This window comes from Erpetoichthys calabaricus, chromosome 7 (assembly GCF_900747795.2).
Source record: "Erpetoichthys calabaricus chromosome 7, fErpCal1.3, whole genome shotgun sequence".
Taxonomy (NCBI): Eukaryota; Metazoa; Chordata; class Cladistia; order Polypteriformes; family Polypteridae; genus Erpetoichthys; species Erpetoichthys calabaricus.
This window is the reverse complement of record NC_041400.2, coordinates 167545423-167564279: the sequence shown is the minus strand read 5'-3', so window position 1 is coordinate 167564279 and position 18857 is coordinate 167545423. Positions and strand designations below refer to the sequence as shown.

General features: G+C 36.7%; 1 protein-coding gene across 2 annotated transcripts in view; it reads left to right on the top strand.

Annotated features, from left to right (window-relative positions):
• LOC114654858 (ceramide transfer protein) overlaps positions 1-18857 on the top strand; it is a 118860-nt gene that overhangs the window by 80896 nt on the left and 19107 nt on the right. For both annotated transcript variants that reach the window (XM_028805687.2, XM_028805688.2), the window contains 2 exons: positions 10238-10333; positions 16017-16149. In XM_028805687.2, coding sequence (XP_028661520.1) covers positions 10238-10333; positions 16017-16149 — 229 coding nt within the window. The remainder of the gene's footprint in view (positions 1-10237; positions 10334-16016; positions 16150-18857) is intronic.

The window sequence follows — 18857 nt, the reverse complement described above, 5'->3', positions numbered from 1 at the left end:
CAGGATCATGGGACAACTGGAACCTGTTGCAGCAACCATGGGGTGCTAGGCAAGAATGATTCCTGGAAAGTGTGTGATCTCATCACAGGCAGAGAACACACAAAAATACACAAACTAGGGACAATTCAGCACCCCCAATCAACCTAAGCTGCACGTTTTTGACTGCAGGAGGAAAGTACACGCACCTGGGGAGAACATGCAAACTCCACACACAGAGCACCTGGGGCTTGAACCTAAAGCAATCATAATAATAATTCAGTGAACAGTCCAATTTGAAATGTTTAACTCCTCTAACTAACATCATATTGAGTGGCTACTGCTTGTCTTATCCTTTTGAGATTTTCTGCTGTTCTTACAGTTCTCTGCCTCATGCCTTTCATATTACCAGTAAATTGATTTTTATCAAACCACCTTAATATAGCGTGATAAAAAGGATTTTTTCCTTAACAAGGCATGTTAAAACTTGAAAGAGTTGTCTTTGCACCTCAGTTGCAGATTTAGATTCAGTGTGTGCTGTAAAGGCAAACATGCAATGAGGAACCAACCAGTTGTTCAAGACCTCTAAAACAGTTTTGTATAAACCACTGCCACAGCACTACACATACCCTCACTCTATTGACACATCCCTCACAAAACCCAGAAAATCATCACAACCTTGTGCCGCCCCTTTTATTTTCATTTTGACATTTCAAACAGTGCTGTGCAACTTCAAAGACGAGCATTTGCATAGAGTGCAACTGGAATGCACGGACTACAAAATCCTTAACCCGGTTTAAGGGTTTAGATGGCCAAATAACAGTTATTTTGCGAAGAAATTAACCAGGTTTCTCATAGACCAATAACCTGGTTTCTGTAACTAGAATAAGTGTTTACATGGCATTTTAGAAATCTGATTTTTGTGAATTGGCTTATCAAGGCACACTCGTTAGCAAATATAATCTAAAATGTGTGATCCTGGATGACTGTTTTTAATTAATGATTTATTTTAAATTTAAAAATCCATAAGTAAATACAGTTACAGCTTTATTTTGAAAATTTTGTATTGTCCTATTTGTTAAAGAACCCGGAGATAAACAAATCTAAAAAAAAGTACAGTTCTGTGTTTAAATTAACATGTGATACAAACTTTAAAGTATATGTTTCTTCTGTGTGAGTTTGAGGAATATGTAGTTTGCAACTTATTATTTATAATTATTGATTGGGGTCCACTGATACACAAATTCTGGGCTAATAGTGCTGATGGTGCTAGTCATTCTTTCACAGAACAGGCAGCAAATTCCTATAACAATATATTTCTTATTGCTTACTCAGTATTTTGTTTATATGGAAATTGCCACCACAATTCTTTATGATAGATGAGTTAAATGAGAAATCTTTTTTTATGTATATAATTTTTGACATTTTGTCAGTTACTTTTATTTACTCCTAAAACTAAGGTAACATTGACTCAATGTTTGGTTTTCCTTTTTTGAAAACATGCTGCACTGCTAGAATTAACATCCATGTAATGGACTTTTGCTTTCAGGCTGTCTTGATTGAGAGTATTAATATTCTCACTAAGCTACAATCTCATTTAGTGCAGTGTTTGTCAACCACTGGGTCATGACCTACTTTTCGGTAACCGGTGCCTGCCAATTGGTCACAGGTTGCCATTGTTGGGTGCATGAGTGGGGTTCCAGGGGGACTAAGAATCCATCCTCCACTTCCCACTCTGTCACTTGTATGTTTGATATACCAAGTGGGAACCCCCCTATGCCTTTTACACTCAAATCATGAAGGGGGGGGGGGGGGGGGCAACCATCTCTAACATTAGTTCTCATTTCATCAAGGAGACCCTGCCCCACCAACTGTGCTTGGGAGTCGTCAAAAAACTTCAGAAAAACTGGGTAGAGTGTCATTCAGTTTTGAGAAACATTGCTCTAGTGGTCCAACAGACCACTACATTCTTTCCATTGCCTTTGAAGGGGGAGGCCTTGGATATATCTTTGTTTAAAAAGGCAATCATGGCCTAACCCTCTCTTATAGGGAATGTTGCACCATCCTGCTTAACTCTCCAAGCTTAATCTCCCCATTTTGTTACCACCCTGATAGCTCGTTGACTGCTCTTTAGCATTAGCTGAATTTCTTTTAGGTCCTCCCTTTTCGTTCTCTCTTTCTCTCACCCTCAAATGTTGTTGTCTTGTATCTTTTTCCACCTTCTTAATTTTTCCCCCTAGGACATATGACATAGTTTACAGAGACATTTATATTGGTTTTGCTTGACATATATGAAGGGTTATTAAATGTTTGAGTGCTGTTCCATCATTAAAATATAGCAAAACAACAATGTGCAAATTGTCAATTGTCTCTTATGATTCACCCTGACCTGGCAGTTGTTCTGATAGCATCACATTCAGTGTGTGTCTAGCTCATTTCATAGCATTTTGAAATGAATGACTATAAATGACAGGAAATAGGCAATAATAAACAGAATTACCACTGTAAACCTGCTCATTTTCAGCTTAGGAATGTCTTGCATTCAGTTAGTAATTAATTAAAGATAATATTAGATGCTAATATGACTTCTGAGATGAGGACCTTTTCAAATGTAATTTTCCAGATAAAAAAAAAAAAAGTAGAACTGGATGCAAGTTAAAAATCTCGTATATAGTCAAGGATTCTATAGACTTGGGCCATTTATAGAGAGAAAGTGGGAGAGGTTTTGTAAATGAGGTTTGAATAATAGAACAGCAGTGAATTCACTTGCTGGTTGCTAGCTATCTTTAACAGAGGTTAACATCTGAGTGGTTTCCTTTTGCAGTTCATTAAATCAAATAGCTTTTTGGACATTTTCTTTGTAAACTTGGACACAGTTATAGAGCATAGCCTTAACCAGAGACTGTCGTTCTAATGACATAGTGCATCAGCTTTATTTTTTTTTCCCTTTCTTCAAAGAAGCTTTGTCCACTTTAGAACTCAAGCTAATTGCTGTTTCCCTTTGATTTACAAGTCTTCTCTCCTTCAGTGTCTATTTCCCGTTGTGTGTATATTTGTTTTTGAGGGCTTACAATTACTTACTGAATGAAACAAAACTTATCTTTGACCCTTCAGTATATAACTTTATCTAGCAGCTGGGTTTCCAGCCTGACTTCCCATCTTAAGTCCATGCAGAAAACCCTAAAAATTCATTAGGTGTGAGAAATTCTTGTTAAAAGACACAATATAAACATGCAGATCCACCTATTGTGATGGTTTATAACATTATTTAATTTACAACAGCACCTTTCATAGAGCAAGCTATTACACTACAAAGTATACAAATGAAAAGTGGTTTTACAGGTTGGTGCCTGTAAATGTTTACAGAGGATATCACCGCACCTTGGCAAATGTTTTTTTTTTTTTCTTCAGTCAGACAGATTCTGTGAAAAAGTTCAGAGACGTGCATGCCTGAAAAAATGTCACCTAGCGTGTGATGTCATTTATATAAACTAGTCGTAATGGTTGGTTGAATGGCAGCAATACAAGTCACACTGTCAGAGGTGCTTATTGGAACTAACTTGTTTGGTTTTACATCTGGCTTTTGTTCATATTCAACATATTTATGTTGGGAGGTGCCGTGGGGCTGTCCTCTCTAGATTTTTTTCAACCATTTCTACCATGACTTATGAGCAAGAGTTATAGTACTACATTATTTCACACCTGACCTGCAGAGAGTAACATACTTTTTTAGGATTTCACATTGATAAATCCTGTGCCACATCTGTGAACTTGGCAGTGCCCTTGAATAGGTTTTGTTTAACCAATTTATACTAAAGGTAAAAATTTGCAAATTCAGCTCACTTTGCAAATGGTATTTAACAGTAGCTTAGATTCTTTGCAGCATCTGCCACACAGCACCTTAAGAGTACACTATCACTCTTTTCCATGTTTTCCATTCCTGTCTGTTTTATAATGTGAAAACAAAGTTCCCATTAAAACCATGCATGCTTAAAAACATAGCCCATAGTACATTAGCCACAACACCCTAGAGCATGATACCAGTAGAGTTTTACAGGGATGCTCAAGTTTTTTTTTTTTCTTCTTCTTTTGAGTGTATGTGTTTAGTGAACATCACCTTTTGTCTGTTTCTGAAACTCCACTGGAATGTACCGAACCAAAGCTAATACCAAAAGGAAGAGACACAGTAAACGTGGCTCTCCAAAATATCTAGTGCATGTGCATTTTTTGGACACAGATTTCTTAGCTTTCTACTTTACTCGTCGTGGAGTTTTTCAGCCACTGGATCAACCCTTCCCTTCCTAAATAACAAACACAATGACATCTACTTTCCTTTCTGTAGTCTTAGTGATTTGACAGTGAGTTATAAGAATTGTGGATGCAAGATTTCTGGTTATTTTTTTAGATGAAATAACTTTAACATTTACATTATGACTTACTTTGAATTGAATACTTAGCCTATTGTCATTAAGTTTATGAGGTTGCTTCAATGGGGAGAATCCATTGTATATGAAACATATTTTTGATTCCCTTAGATGAAAAAATTTACATCTATGATAGTAGTAAGGTAATTATCGCCAGGAAGCCTAGGATCATGATAACCCTTGTCATTGTTTTTCCACCCAGCTGCAAAAGAGATTTACCTAAAGTCAACATTTTGGAGTGTCTAATGGATATGAAATTCTCAATACATTTTTTTAAGTGACACCGAAATAGAGGGAAAACAATATTAACTATTACATTTTTTGCTAGTATGTTATGTTTGAATGATATTTAGATCATTAGCTTGTATAATACCTTCTTGTCATTAAAAATGGTAAAAAGTGAAATTAAGAATGCTTTCATCATTAGATTTGCAGAAGTGATGTGCAATCTTTTATGACACGAGTGTCGAACTCCAGTCCTGGAGGGCTGCAGTGGCTGCAGGTTTTCATTCTAACCAGTTTTTGCTGCTAATTAACTAATTTTGTCTTAGTTTTAATTAACTTGACTCAGGCCCCTTGGTTGTTTTTTTCCTTAATTAGCAGCCAAAAAATAATGAGACGCAAAACAAGTTGCCTCATGACCATCTTACCATTGCCCATCATATAGTATTTAAAAATAAAGAAAGACAATTTTGACAATGTTCTTAGAAAAATCAACAGTTTTGGAAATGTCTGCTGTGGCAGAATGAGAGCAGCAATAAGCCATTTAATTAAATAACGGGTTTAATTAACAGCAAGAATCAGCTTCTCATTAAAAGATTAGTTGGAGTGAAATTGATTTAGCTGGAGCTCGGTTCACATTTCATTTCTGCTACCATTTAATGAAGAAAGGAATAAATTCAGGGGACTGAATCCTTAAAATCAGGGATATTAAAATGAAGGTAAAAGAAGTTAATTAGCAGTGAAAACTGGTCATTGATTAGGAAAAGGGTCAGAATGAAAACCTGTAGCCCTCCAGGCCCGGAGTTAGACAACCCTGTTTTATGACAACTGCATTTGGCAACGTATGCATTTCTTTTGCAGTATTAGTGTCGAATTGGTGATTTTTTTAATAAGAGACCAAGCAGTAGTCTCAGTAGGATAGTATCGAGTGCAATTTAAAAAGGAAAAATCCTAATTAAAGAGGTTTTCACATTCCTTAATGTGGAACAAAGCAAATGGACTATAAATGATTTTTTTAATTTGGTTAAATTTCCAGTTTTAGTTGCATTTCACACTGCAAAGTAACTAAACATAAAAATAAACATCTCATGGGCATGTGTTGAACTTCTATCATTGGGCAGAAACACTTTTTCCCCAGGGGGGAAAAAAAATCATTGAGGGTCAACAACAGTTGTGCTTGTGCACTGCTGTGTTTTCCATAATTATTTGGTTTATTTACCAAACGCAGATCTATGACAAAACCACCAATTATCGCATGGCTGAAAAAAGTACTTGTGTGCTTACCGCATACAGAACAAATAAGGTGCATTTCAAATTGGCAAGTGTACTAAAGAAGGCAAGTATGTTTTCAGGTTTTATGACAGATCAGGTCAGCTTCACTTACTGTATAATATTTTGTTTTTACATTCCCCAGTAGCCACCATATAAATGTAACCTCAATTTAGGTTGCCTTAAACCACAAGTCTACTTTATGCGCTCCATCTCTGTATGTGTTTTGATCAACCCAATCACAAATGAAATTACACCTTTTTTTTCAACTGCTATACAATCGCATGCACAGAGGCATTTATTAGGTGCCTGATCAGGTGCTAGGCTTGCTGTGATTGACTGATAATTGTTCAAGTTGTTTTATTTGAATTGTCACCTTTATGTGCATATCCAGGAACAGTGAGGGCAAGAGTGCCAAACGTTTACCATATCCTCTCATCATTTATTGTGACAGAAATAACTTAATTTGTAATGAATTAAAAAGAGTGAGAGTATATATAAGGCAAACCATTCCATTACTTCTTTCACTTGTAACTGGCAATAAAGTTATCAAAATAACAAGCAAGAATTATAACAAAAATGAAAAGAAACCAACTTCAAATACTAGAAGAACTTTTTAGCAGATAAAATACAGAGGATATTTTGCAAAGCAGTGATGACTGCAGGGATGGGGCAGCATGAAAACCAAGTCAGAGAATGTACCGTTTTATACAGAGAGTATACAAAAACCAGCTGGTTAAAGAGGTACTTACTTTCAGTTAAAGCTAATTTTAGAATTGAAAAGGTGAGAAAGCACAGTAACTTTTAGACTGTTTTTAAGAAATGCTGATGCAGTGCTGGAAATAAAAATGTATACTGAATCTGCAGGTAACTCTTTTCAACTGCTGGGGCTTACTATAGCTGAGAAAATTGTCTAAAACATTCAAAAACTTGAATTTCATCACATGTTGGCTTTGCTGGAATGTTCCAGCAATGCTTATGTCAGAAATTTTAAAATGTTCAGCCTTAGAGAATTTTAGAAAAATTAAATCCGAGAGCAGTACTACATTCCAAGCAGATCATGCTTTGTGCAATTACAGAAAGGACATGAGAGGAAACCATTGCATTCCTAACAGGTATACTAGAGGTTATGAAAATGCTCTCTACTATTAGCCCAAAAACCTCAGAATGTGAACATGCATTTTTAGGCCTAAACTTCATCTTTAAACAACATGATGTCCCTCTTATTAGTCCAAGCGTGATAAAAGTTAATGCAGCTGGTGTATGACACCATAAAGGACATAATTTCATCTCAAAATGGCCCTTAATGTCAAAGTGATGCTTTTTTGACAGAAAAAGTAATTGATGGGGTCTAAATTAGGCATGAAAACAAAATTTGAGAATGCAATATTACTGCATATTAATGTTGATTTTTTGATAAAGTGACTTTTTTGTACATTGGGAAAAAAAGCATCAGTATGACATAATCCTTTATATACACTCATGTACAGCAAAACTTTAGAAATAAATGTTGCTGTAAAAAGCTGCAGGTAACCACCCAAAACCTAACCCCCAAATGACTCCATATATAAAGCTGGTCCAGAGTACCAAAGTACATACCAGAACTTTGCAGGTTTGCAAAAGTGGTAGTGCAGTAAACTATTATTTACATTTACAATTTATCCACCCCAACATTTTATTTTTTTTACCTTTTTATTGTTTCTAATGCGCCATGTTAACCCTGGACTCTTGCTATGAATTAAATTCCTGTCAGACTACCACAACATGCACAGTTCCACTCATAATGCACAGTATTTCCCATTGTTTGGTCCACCCTGTGTCTAATCGCCTTCATACCTCATGTAAATCATCCAAGTGTTTGCTTTGTACTGCACCAAGACCACCGATTCCAAAGGGTCTTTGTGTAGTTAATTATCTGTACTAGAATGTGATTGGCGTTTCCACATCTCTCTAAACAAACCAGAATTTTGGGGAAATTGTACCAGTGGCTTTTTTTACATGAAGGTTTAGATGGGTCCCCACATTATTCACACAAGAACATTTTGAATATGCTATCATACCTCACTGAAAATGATAAAATGATGAAATTATGGAGGTTTATAGTTCACCATAACTAATCTAAAACTTGCCAGTTAATTACTATGCCAGTTAGAAAATTAAGTGTACATTTCACTATCTATAAAATGAAGCTTTGAGTATTATTACATAATTTTAGTTTAAAGTATAATATTTACCGTTCAGAAGAATAAAAAGTTTTGTGATGTAGGACAGTGTTTCTCAACCACTTGGTCATTGTGGGCTATCATGGGATGGGTCTGCAGTTATATTTTTACAATGGCAGTGGGTCCGATGATTGATTACCCACACCACCTTGATAATCACACACTGTTCACCAAGGATCCCACTATATTCCACCTGTTCTGATGATCACACCTAATTCACCAAGAGAGACCCGCATTCTGATTGTCACATTCGATTCAACTACTCTGTTGAGTTGCCAAGACAGTTATATAGGGAAAAAGTGGGTCACAACACCAGAAAGGTTAAGAAACACAGGTGTAAGATGTGCAACAATTTTGCCAGTTTAATGAAAACAAATTTCAACAATAAAGAAGCATCCACAACCTTACAAAACCTGTGTCACTTGGGCAGAAATAAGATGTCTTAGAATCTTTAGTATTTTTACAAATGTCATTCCTGTACAAAGGCATGAGAACCCCTCCTGAAACTCTTTGCGATAGTTTGTCAACAAATGGGGTGTTTCTTTACATACATGCCTACTTTATGCAAGACTTTGTCAACAAAAATACCCCAGAATAACGCAGAAGCAGTTGTGTCATATAGACTATACAGTATATCTAAAACTCAACCAATTTTTTTTTTCTCAAGGGTACACAGAAATAACCCACTCTGTGGTAACATTGTGTGCATTAACATAAAAAGGTGTTCATGTTAAGTTAAATCCACATAATTCAGCTAGGTAAAGGGAAGATAGTTGTAGTGTATTTGAGTATAAGAGGACTTCACATTGAATACAATTTAAAAAAATATTCTTTACTCCCCAATCATCCTAATTTCACTGCAGATTTTGTTGTTAACTTATTCTATGCCTGTTTTTGCTTTTTAAAGTGGGATCTACAAAACATTGGTGCAAACATGAAAATAAAAGCCTCAAAACTTACCATTTTCAAGCAATGAATATTTTTTAATATCTTTGCCCCATCTTGAAATTACACATGTATATGTCTTTATCATGTAATATTTGGAAAGGTATACTGTATATGTTTTTGTGATATTCTGCCATGCAAGTTTGGTTGTGTGTTTCACCTCATTGCCATTCTTCCTTCATGGCAACCTTTCACCCCCAGGGTGTGGTTTCTGGTAGCTTCATTTATGTGTGCTACAGTGCTTTGAGCACTTATGGTAAGATTGTTTTCAGGATTTAGTCATAATGCTAGCATTTTATACCTGCTCACACTATTTTAGAATCACAAAATTGCTAATTTTGCATGTGGATATGGAGGGAACATGCAAACTCGACAAACAATTCCAATGATAATGATAGATCTATAAAGCAGCTGTGCTATTGATTCTGCTACTGTGCTGACCTACATAAGAGCTACTCTCCTATATAGTATTTGATTTGGTAATAAACACCATTTTTATTGCCAATACTGTACTATACGTCTCTATTTTTCATCCCACTTCACTTTCAGCTGTAGTGCTGTGATTCAACCTGGAAAATGTATGGAACTGTTGTAGGCTTTTAACCATCATTTTCTTTCCTTCTTAGGCTGCATGTAGTAGTCTAAGGAAAAGAGAGTGCCACAGACACAAAGAATAGCATTTTGTAGGTCTTAAGTTGATACGTTCACATCTAGGATTTCTGGGGTAAAGCCAGGCATTTCCATCAAGTAAAGTTTGCTAGTGCCATCAATGCAAATGCCAAAAATGTCACAGTTGAAGTATATTTCATAGAATGTTTAAAGTTACTGGTTAATTGTATTGGTATTTTTTGCACTGTCAGAAGCTAGTAAGGGCTGAACTACATTGAAAGTTTACTTGTTTATATGAACTACATTTGAGGCTAATTATCATGAGTCACTCGCTTAAAAAGTAGGTACTGTCAAATAAATAGTACTGTAAATTGTAAATACCTTTAATTTAACAATGAGAAAAGAAAAACTTGCTTGCAATTCCTGTGGGTGTTTTTTTTTTTTTTTCTTCTCTCTCTGACCTCTAGTAAATTCTGCATTTTGACAAAAATGAAAAATCATTTCAATAAATGCAGATAGTACAGGTCTGTTTACTCACATGGTGTACTGGTTTTCTTTTGTTTGTGGTAGGTGGAAGAAATGGTACAGAATCACATGACATACTCCCTGCAAGATGTAGGCGGTGATGCCAATTGGCAACTTGTTGTGGAAGAAGGAGAAATGAAGGTAGGATTGCAAAAATGCACAATACTATTTTTAAAACAATTAAACCTTGCTATAATTTCTTTTTTGCCAAGTTGTGCAGTTTTTATTGATTCAGCAGCTGTTCTTACTACATTCAGCAGCAATTTTTATCTTGGAGTTTAATTTTTACCTGAAAGTTTTAGTGTCTCTTTGAGGATATGGAAGCATGTATTAGTCATACTTGTCTTGAAATTGCGCTCACTAATAAGACACATTTGCCTAACAACAATCACAATATACAGTAATACAGTTTAACTAACTAAAATTTAATTACTTCATTCATCCTGTGTAAAATCTTGCTTATTCTTGAGTCAAGTTCATGACCTTTAAATTTTAGGCAAGTGGTAGGTACATTGGTACAGCTAAGCTATTAACTAAACAAGCAGGTTTGATGAACTGAATGATCTCCTCTCGTATTTCATATTTCTTTGTTCTTCCCTGTTTTAAGATTTCTTGTGTAGTGTTAATTTGGAGATTGTGATGAAATTTAGATGAAAGAAAAGAGATTAATCATGCAGAAACCAATTAGCTTATTTCTTGTTTATGTATTTATGAAGTTACACTAGCAGCTCAATCATATTAAAAATAAAGTATATATGCTGTTTTGAACCTTTCTTTGTTAGAGCTTGTCCTGTACATGTAGTTTGTATATATACTGATAAAGATGTCAATGTTAGAGAAAGATAGTTTGAGAAGGGTCTAATCCAACTCCAATTCTAAATGACAATTAGTAAAGTTGATCCAGCAGAATCATTTAATTTTTTTGATGATGCATGTACTTGGAAAAATTTGAGGACACGTGCAAATTAAGAGGAAGTGCATTTAAAACTGAAACCAGGATGCAATATATTATGATTTGTATACAGATTACATCCCAATTTTCAATTGTTATAGTTAAGTTAAAAATTGAGTTTTCTGGTTAGAAGAGGAAACTTTGTTAAAATTTAGGATACTTTGGAGAATCAATTTTTACACTTTGTTATGAAGTGTTAAAAGTATAAAACATATTTAAACTTGCACTTGTCAATGTGTAAAAAAAAATATGATTTGAAAGTCACCCAAGCTATTATTTATTTAAAGTTAAAATATGTAATAATTATGTGGATAAAGGCAATTGTAAGCAATAAAAAATTACACCTGAAGAATAGTTGAACTCTTTCAATTGGACCAAAAGTTATAAGAATTAAAAGAACAATGATCTGGAAATGTTTATATTGGAAATTTGGGAAATGTACAATGAGACACACTTGTGGAGGAAATGCCCAGAAGGCAGCAGTGGATCAAACACACAGGCACTGGTGTGACAGGTTGGTCTAGAGTTTTGCACGGATGCAGGTACAGCTGTTCCTGCGTGTATAAAACATCACTTTTATGTGCCGTAAAAGATTTGGTAGCATGTATTGCAGATGCGAATTGAAGAATAGCCTTGTACCCAAGGTGCTAAATATTGGAGCAACTAACAAACCATTGAATTAGAAACTGTAATCTCTCTTTTTACATTAAATTGTGCACCACACTACTTCAGTTATCTGCTGTGCCTATTTAAAGTGCATGCAGTTTCATTCTTGCAAGACTGAGAGGCACTTTTTTCCAGTTTTGTCACTCCGGCTTAGTGCTACTTGATGTTGAAAGATGGAAAATTTTAGTGCCTTGGAGCTGATAAATAAAAACTGCATCCTATTGTCATCTGGAAAAGTGGTGAAGAACAAGTAATAAAATGTGAGACCACACTGGTCAATATTTTTAACCGGCTCTTAAGCATTCACAGTGTAACAGTATTAAAGGTAGAAATTTCAAGACCGTAGACGCAACTTAAGGACACATCATGATAGTTGTCTGGTGTCATTTGCAAAGTGGACTTTGTCAGACACCAGGAACCAGTCAATTAACAGCCAATAAAAATAACAGCTAAAAAATGGTGCGTCAGGGTCATACGGCAAGATGACACGTCTTCAAGTGAAAGCATAATAAGAGTTAAATTATAGAACTGTATGTTACAAGTGAAAGTCTGCTTAATCTTCACTATAGTAATATTTTTACAATTGCTTATTTTTTTTTTTTAATTGTGTAGCAGGTGTGAGTGGACACTTGTATTCAGGTTGCAAAAATTGATACCGAAAATAGCTGCATGACCTCTATGGAATTCAAAAATCAAGCCTTCCTACCCAGTTGAGTTAAAGGAAAATGTTTTCTTTGTAGAGCCACTGACTACCAATTGATGATGACATGTGTATTGCATTTAATTAAATTGTATTGCATTAGTAAGATTTTAGTGTCTTGTACTCCTCCTCAGCAGTGAATATCAGTGATTTATTTAATCCTGATCATAGCACCCTGCAGGGAAAAACTTGGGGGTTGGTGGCAGAATTGGCACTTCAGCCACCATAAAAAAAACCTCACACTGTTCCATTCCATCTGAATCGGTGTGGCTGCACTCGAGTTGTAATCTGGGATCCTGAGTTGGTTTGTCGTGTGGTGGGTGCGGAAATGCGCTGTATCAACGCCTGCTCCTAATCTCTCTCTCTCATAGCACCAGTAAGAAAGTTAATGCCACACTAGCCAACCTGCGGCGTAGCATACGCCGCATAATTATGTATTGATGGGTGAACACTTCCTGAACAACACAGTTGTCCAAATGGGGTGGGTTTGTGGATACCACTGTGAGTGAATGAAAAGATGGACCTCTGGAGAGAGCATATATAATTGTCCGTGACTGAAAGCGGGATCATCTGTGATGAAGGCCACGCTGGTGAAAGTTACTTCGTCTGTAGGGATGTCAGTACTTGTAGATTAAGGTATAGCGAGTCTTTGTTGTTGACGTTTAATATAGCTTGCGTACTGAGATGTTCCGGAGTCACAGTTGAGAAACACTTTTTTAATGTCTTTTAAGCACAGGGGAAAAAATGAACATGTGAAACATCCGTAATGTAATAAGCCACCAAGAAAAGTAACATTGCAACAATGCTATCTACGACCCAATCTCTGTAAACAGAAGTGAAAACAAAATCGAGCCCAGTGTATTCTTTAACTGCTTTGCAGTAAGGAGACGGTGGAAGATTGTGGTTTCGCTTCCCGGTTCCTCCCTGTGTGGATAGCGCTTTGAATACTGAGAACACCGCTATATCAATGTAGCAAAGTATTAACAGGAAATTTTCTTCGTGTAATAGTAAAAGGCAAATTATCCGCGACAAACAAACTGTTTTACACGCTGCATACCAACCCGCGGCGTAGTATACGCCGCATAATAACGCTGCTTTTTAAATGTTTTTTAAGCAGAGGGAAAAAATTAACATTTGCAAAATCCTTAACACTGCTTTCAGTAAGTACAATGCACATGCGTTTAATTTGTCGGCCACTTTTTGCCAGCCGTATTTTCTGGTTTGGGCTGCTTTTGCAGTGTTACCGCTTGTGCATATTAAATCTTGAAATCCTTCGAGTAACTAATTAACTAACTAACACCAACCCACCCACACACACAGCTTGTGTGAAACAAATGCGCCCGTAACTTTCATAATTTTGTTGCAGCCTATAGTGGAGTCAGGCACAGAGAAGGTCAGCGGCTGAGAGAGCGTCTCAACTGTTGCAGGGCCTGCATCGGTGAAGCAGGTGAGACGCTAATGAAACAGAGGCACAGGGCTTATTGGTTTTTAAAGACTGCTTCCTTCATTGTGTTTTAACCTCAGTTTTAAAGGATTGTTTTAAGGATCCCATGGGATTCCCCTCGCAAACTGTTTTAGATGCTGCATTCAGCAATTCACATCTGCGACAAACATGCCTCTTCTTACATGGTCCTGCCGCGTCCACCCTCGTTCTCAAAGCATACACACCGCCTGGTCATGTGTCCGCTTGCAACAGCAACTCACGGAGACCTGCCCACCAACTCTAGGACCATGGCGTGTAAAACAGTTTACGATGGTGGTGCGTGCGTCATAACCGAAAAGAATAATGAAAAGTCAACGTGGCTCAGAGGTGCATGTGGACTCCTAGCACAGCTGAAAGCGACTTACGGGGTGGTCAGTGAGTTGTTGTGTCTGGGCACATGAGCAGGCAGTGGGAATGCCTAGAGAGCGAGGGTGGACGCGGGCCGGGGAAAAAGGAGTGTTGGTGGGCGGGGAAATGTTTTCCGTGTTCCTGCAGGACCATCTAAGAAGACGCATGTTTGTCGCGGATGTGAATTGCTGTATGTAGCTTGTAAAACAGTTTGCAATGTTGCACGCGGTCGTAACTGAAAAGTCAACGTGGCTCAGAGCTGCATGTGGACTGTAGCACAGACAAACAGAAATGTCGGCGTGTTTTCCGAGGCGTCGCGTCCGAGTTGGTGGGCGTGGCTCTGCGAGTTTTCGTCGTATCCAATGGTCTTTGAGTTGGTGGGCGTCGCACCTTCCTGCGTGCTTTCATGGGTGTGGGCGTGGCTCCTTCCTGCGTGCTTTCATGGGTGTCTTGCCCGTTCTGGCGGCAGCTTAGATAATTATATATATAGATTTTACTGTGACATTGCTATTGTAGTAGTGTTTAATAAGAAAAGAAAAACTTCTGAAAATTGGGTAATTTGAGGTGAATTCTTACGATCAGAACTTATTTCTTTTATCACAGCATACATTTAGTTTAGAAGTAAAAATAATGACTTTGACAGTGTGAGGGTGTTAAGACTCAACTATCAGTTACAATATTTCAACTTGTGTTTCACATTTGATTATCCTTCCCATAATTCCTAACTTATTTAATCACTTACATTGCAGCGTTTATCCTCTGATTGCAATGGACATGACTTCCATCCATCCATCCCTTTTCTAAGTGGCTCATTGGATTCCGTGTTATTGGGAATCAGAATACTATCCAAAGTGCTCTGGCTGTGAGGCAGTAACCAATCTTACAAATGGAATTGATTTTAAGCAGTAGAGTCATGGTTTATGTTACTCTTTACTGGCAGTTAAAGTAGGCATACTGGTTACCCACTCCAGACACACATTGCCTGAATTGCAATGACCTGCACACTTTGTGACCCTTATACGTCCAATCTGATGTATGGCTAAATGGCCACCCCCAAATGGAGCCATGAGTTGGCACATGACTGGATTTATTTTTAAGTTAATAGAAAGAATGACTGTGAATTAATTCTGTATGCAGCGCATGGCAAATTAAATCAGGTAGTCCATGATGCTCATACCATTCCTTGTAAACACTTTAAAATCCCTCACAAGCCAATGAATTACCCCCCTCCCACTTCCCACACACACACATCGTTCTCCTGCCACAAAATAAATTAAAGTTGTGTTATTTCTGGCAATGTGAGTTAGTTGTCAAAGAGACTAGACTAAAGTGTCAGTCCTCAAAATTCTTGTGCATTTTACGCTTTGCTTCCTTGTTAGGTTCACTCATGTACTGTACATTTTACTTCCAGGTGGAGTGAAGATGGTCCTAAGTAATGCATTTCTCAGTGGTACTGATTGTAAAATTTCTTTGAACCATTTTTCATTCCCTTTCTTTAGGAGATATTTTCTAGTATTAAATGCTTTGCAGACTTGAGCAGTGTTTTTGCTTAGTCAATTTTTTGTTTTGTTTATAAGCTCTACTTTTATAGTTCTATGCAGTGAATACTTTGTTTTAAGATTATTTTAAATAGACTCAAATGTACATGAATAATGTAAATATGTTTACAATGCAGGTTTATAGAAGAGAAGTGGAAGAAAATGGCATTGTTCTTGATCCTTTAAAAGCAACTCACATAGTCAAAGGGGTGACAGGTCATGAGGTCTGTCACTATTTTTGGAATGTGGAGGTTCGCAATGACTGGGAAAGTAAGTTATTATATATGCATAATAAACAAGCCTTTTGCAGAGGTATGAATAATAATTTAATTTAGAATTATTTGACGTCTGAATTTAGACTTTTTTTGTAAAATGTTTCTGAAAAAGCCTCTTCCAAACACATTCACGCAATATTTTATTTTGAGAGCTTTGATTTCTATTTGAGGTAATTAATGAATTGTTGTTTGATTACTGTTACATTTAAATTTCTACAGGAAATGTATAGTGACAGTACCACTCCCTCACTGATGAACATGTGAGCTAGTTTTTTGTTCCATAAGCTCAAGAAGAATAGTTAATATTTTTTGCTGTGCAAGAGGGATAAGAATTGTAAGTTGGGTTTGGTCCAGTAGATTGAGTTTCACAGCCACAGTATGTAGCAAATGGTTTTGGGAAATCACAGCAAAATGTGATAATTTTAGTGTGTTTTATCAATATGATAGCATCCCTGGGCCTTTACCTGAGAGGAGCATGCTCCTCGGGTGGCAGAGACCTGTCTGATGTGGCTGGAATACCAGGAGAAGCTTAGCTATTTAAAGCTGCCCCTAAGAAGTTGGGTGTGTGTGTCTTAGTTTGAACATAACAAATTTGACAAATGAGAGGAGACTAGTCAGTCCATCAAGCTTGTTTTGTTTAGCTAATGGCTAAGCTGTTCCAGTATCTCATCCAGATACTTTGGAAAATTTGTCATGACACTTGAGAGAGCATTTTGACAGTGTCTCCTAGCTGTTAAAGTCCATCAGCTTCTTGTGTTAACCCAATGCTGCTTCAGTGATCAATGTCTTCCTGTGAACCTAAATGGGCTGGATAAAGTTTATCCCTCAGCACGTTCAGGACTAAATGTATATTAATAACTTTTGTGTACTGCAGCAGTAGGCAATACTTCTATGAAATAAGCAATACTTTTTTTTGGAGTGGGAGAAAGATTAGTAACCCATATATTATTTTTTTTTTCGTTTTTTATATGTATAAAATTCATTTCGTGTTTGAAACAGAAATTACATATGACCACAGAACGTATTATAATACAGGAACTAATCACTTGGTTTGTAGACGCCATTTTTATATCGTCTTTACGAATTATTATTTGTGTGAGAGTTATTGTACTGATATTGAAAAGAAGTAAACACAAACACACCGATCTATCTCATAGAAGTGCGCCCCGCGTCGCCCTCTCCCAGCCCTCCTGTCTGGACTACAGCGCTGAGCCGGCTGCCACCAGGCGCGTTCTGACAGAGAAGTTTTATTTATTCATCCACGTGACTGTCGCGGAAACTGCCACATTGTAACTTTTGTTTAGTTGGCAGTACTTGATAGTAGAAGAGATGAGGAAAACAGCTTTGCATCTTTCTACTTTTTAATTGCACCGAGCTGTAAACAATGTGAAAACGAGACTGCTGTCAGCGGCAAGGGGTCGTGAGACCAAAGTGGACCCTGGGAGGCACGGAATGTCGGGCAGCGACCTCTCTTCTCGCACTGTTTGTGACACTTCAAGTGCCCCGTTGGCTCCTGGGAGAGTGGAAATCTTTGCGAATGAGTGTAATCGGCTCCATCGAAGCAGGATTATGTTTGTAAATTGCCCTACACGACTACTTACTGTCCCTTAAGGTGAGTTTGGGTCACTAAAACCCCGCAACATTCAAGGTTGCTTTTATGATTATTTTAAGAAGTAAATCACAGACACGTAGTACAAGGTTGTCAGGCAGAAATTTGGATGATCACATAGAAAATGTAATTTCTATACCACAGTGGTCGCGTAGCGCCTTTCACAAGGGATCCCTGTTGTGTTATAGCACCTTTAAAATGTAGTTTACCCGAAACCACTCCAGTAGTGCTAAATGTATCTTTACTTCTTGAATGTTAATGTTTTATTGTTTAATAACTTAGACTACATTTATATATATACAAGTATTGTATAACAATACATGTTACTTAATAAGTAATCTGACTAAGTAACACACTCATACCGTATTACCCTAGCACTGGTAGCAAAAGGCTGTATCTTTCCTTGTATTAATCGCTGCTTTAGCAAATTTTATCCTGTGCAGTAATATGCTGAGGTTCTTTGTGTTCCTAGTTAAACAATTAGTTTTAAATTTTTACTCTTCATTAACTAATCATGAAATGTTGGGCCAATATTTGTTTTCCCTGCTTACACTTCTGGCATGCTGAGACCTACTAAAGCAGTCTAGCTTGCCTGATATTCCAAATCTTTACAGATGCATTCAGCTTTGTGGAAGTTGCTCTGTGAAATTGTCTTTACAAGGTTGTTCTTGAATTTTGGCTCACTTTACCAAATTAATAGGTTTGCAGGGTCATAATTGTCCTGTGTACAGGATACAGCATACTTGTACATGCTAATCATTATATAACATCACCGCTTTCTAGTGACATTTTTACGAAGTATATTATCTTACAAATTAAATTAAGTACATTTGGTGCCTTAAAACAGTGTTTTTTATCAACTTTAACACATTTAGCATATTATCCAATGGAAATATCTTAGTTGTAGTAAGTTAAACTGATTTTGTTTTGCTAATATTTAATGCATCTTGTGATTTGGTCACTTTTTTGTATTCACATAAAGATCTGCATTTTTAATATTTTTACACTTTGAAAAATATTATTATAATTGTGCATTTACATCTGTATCTTGCTACTTAACAGCTCTGATTTTATCTTTGATTTTTCCCTTTTCT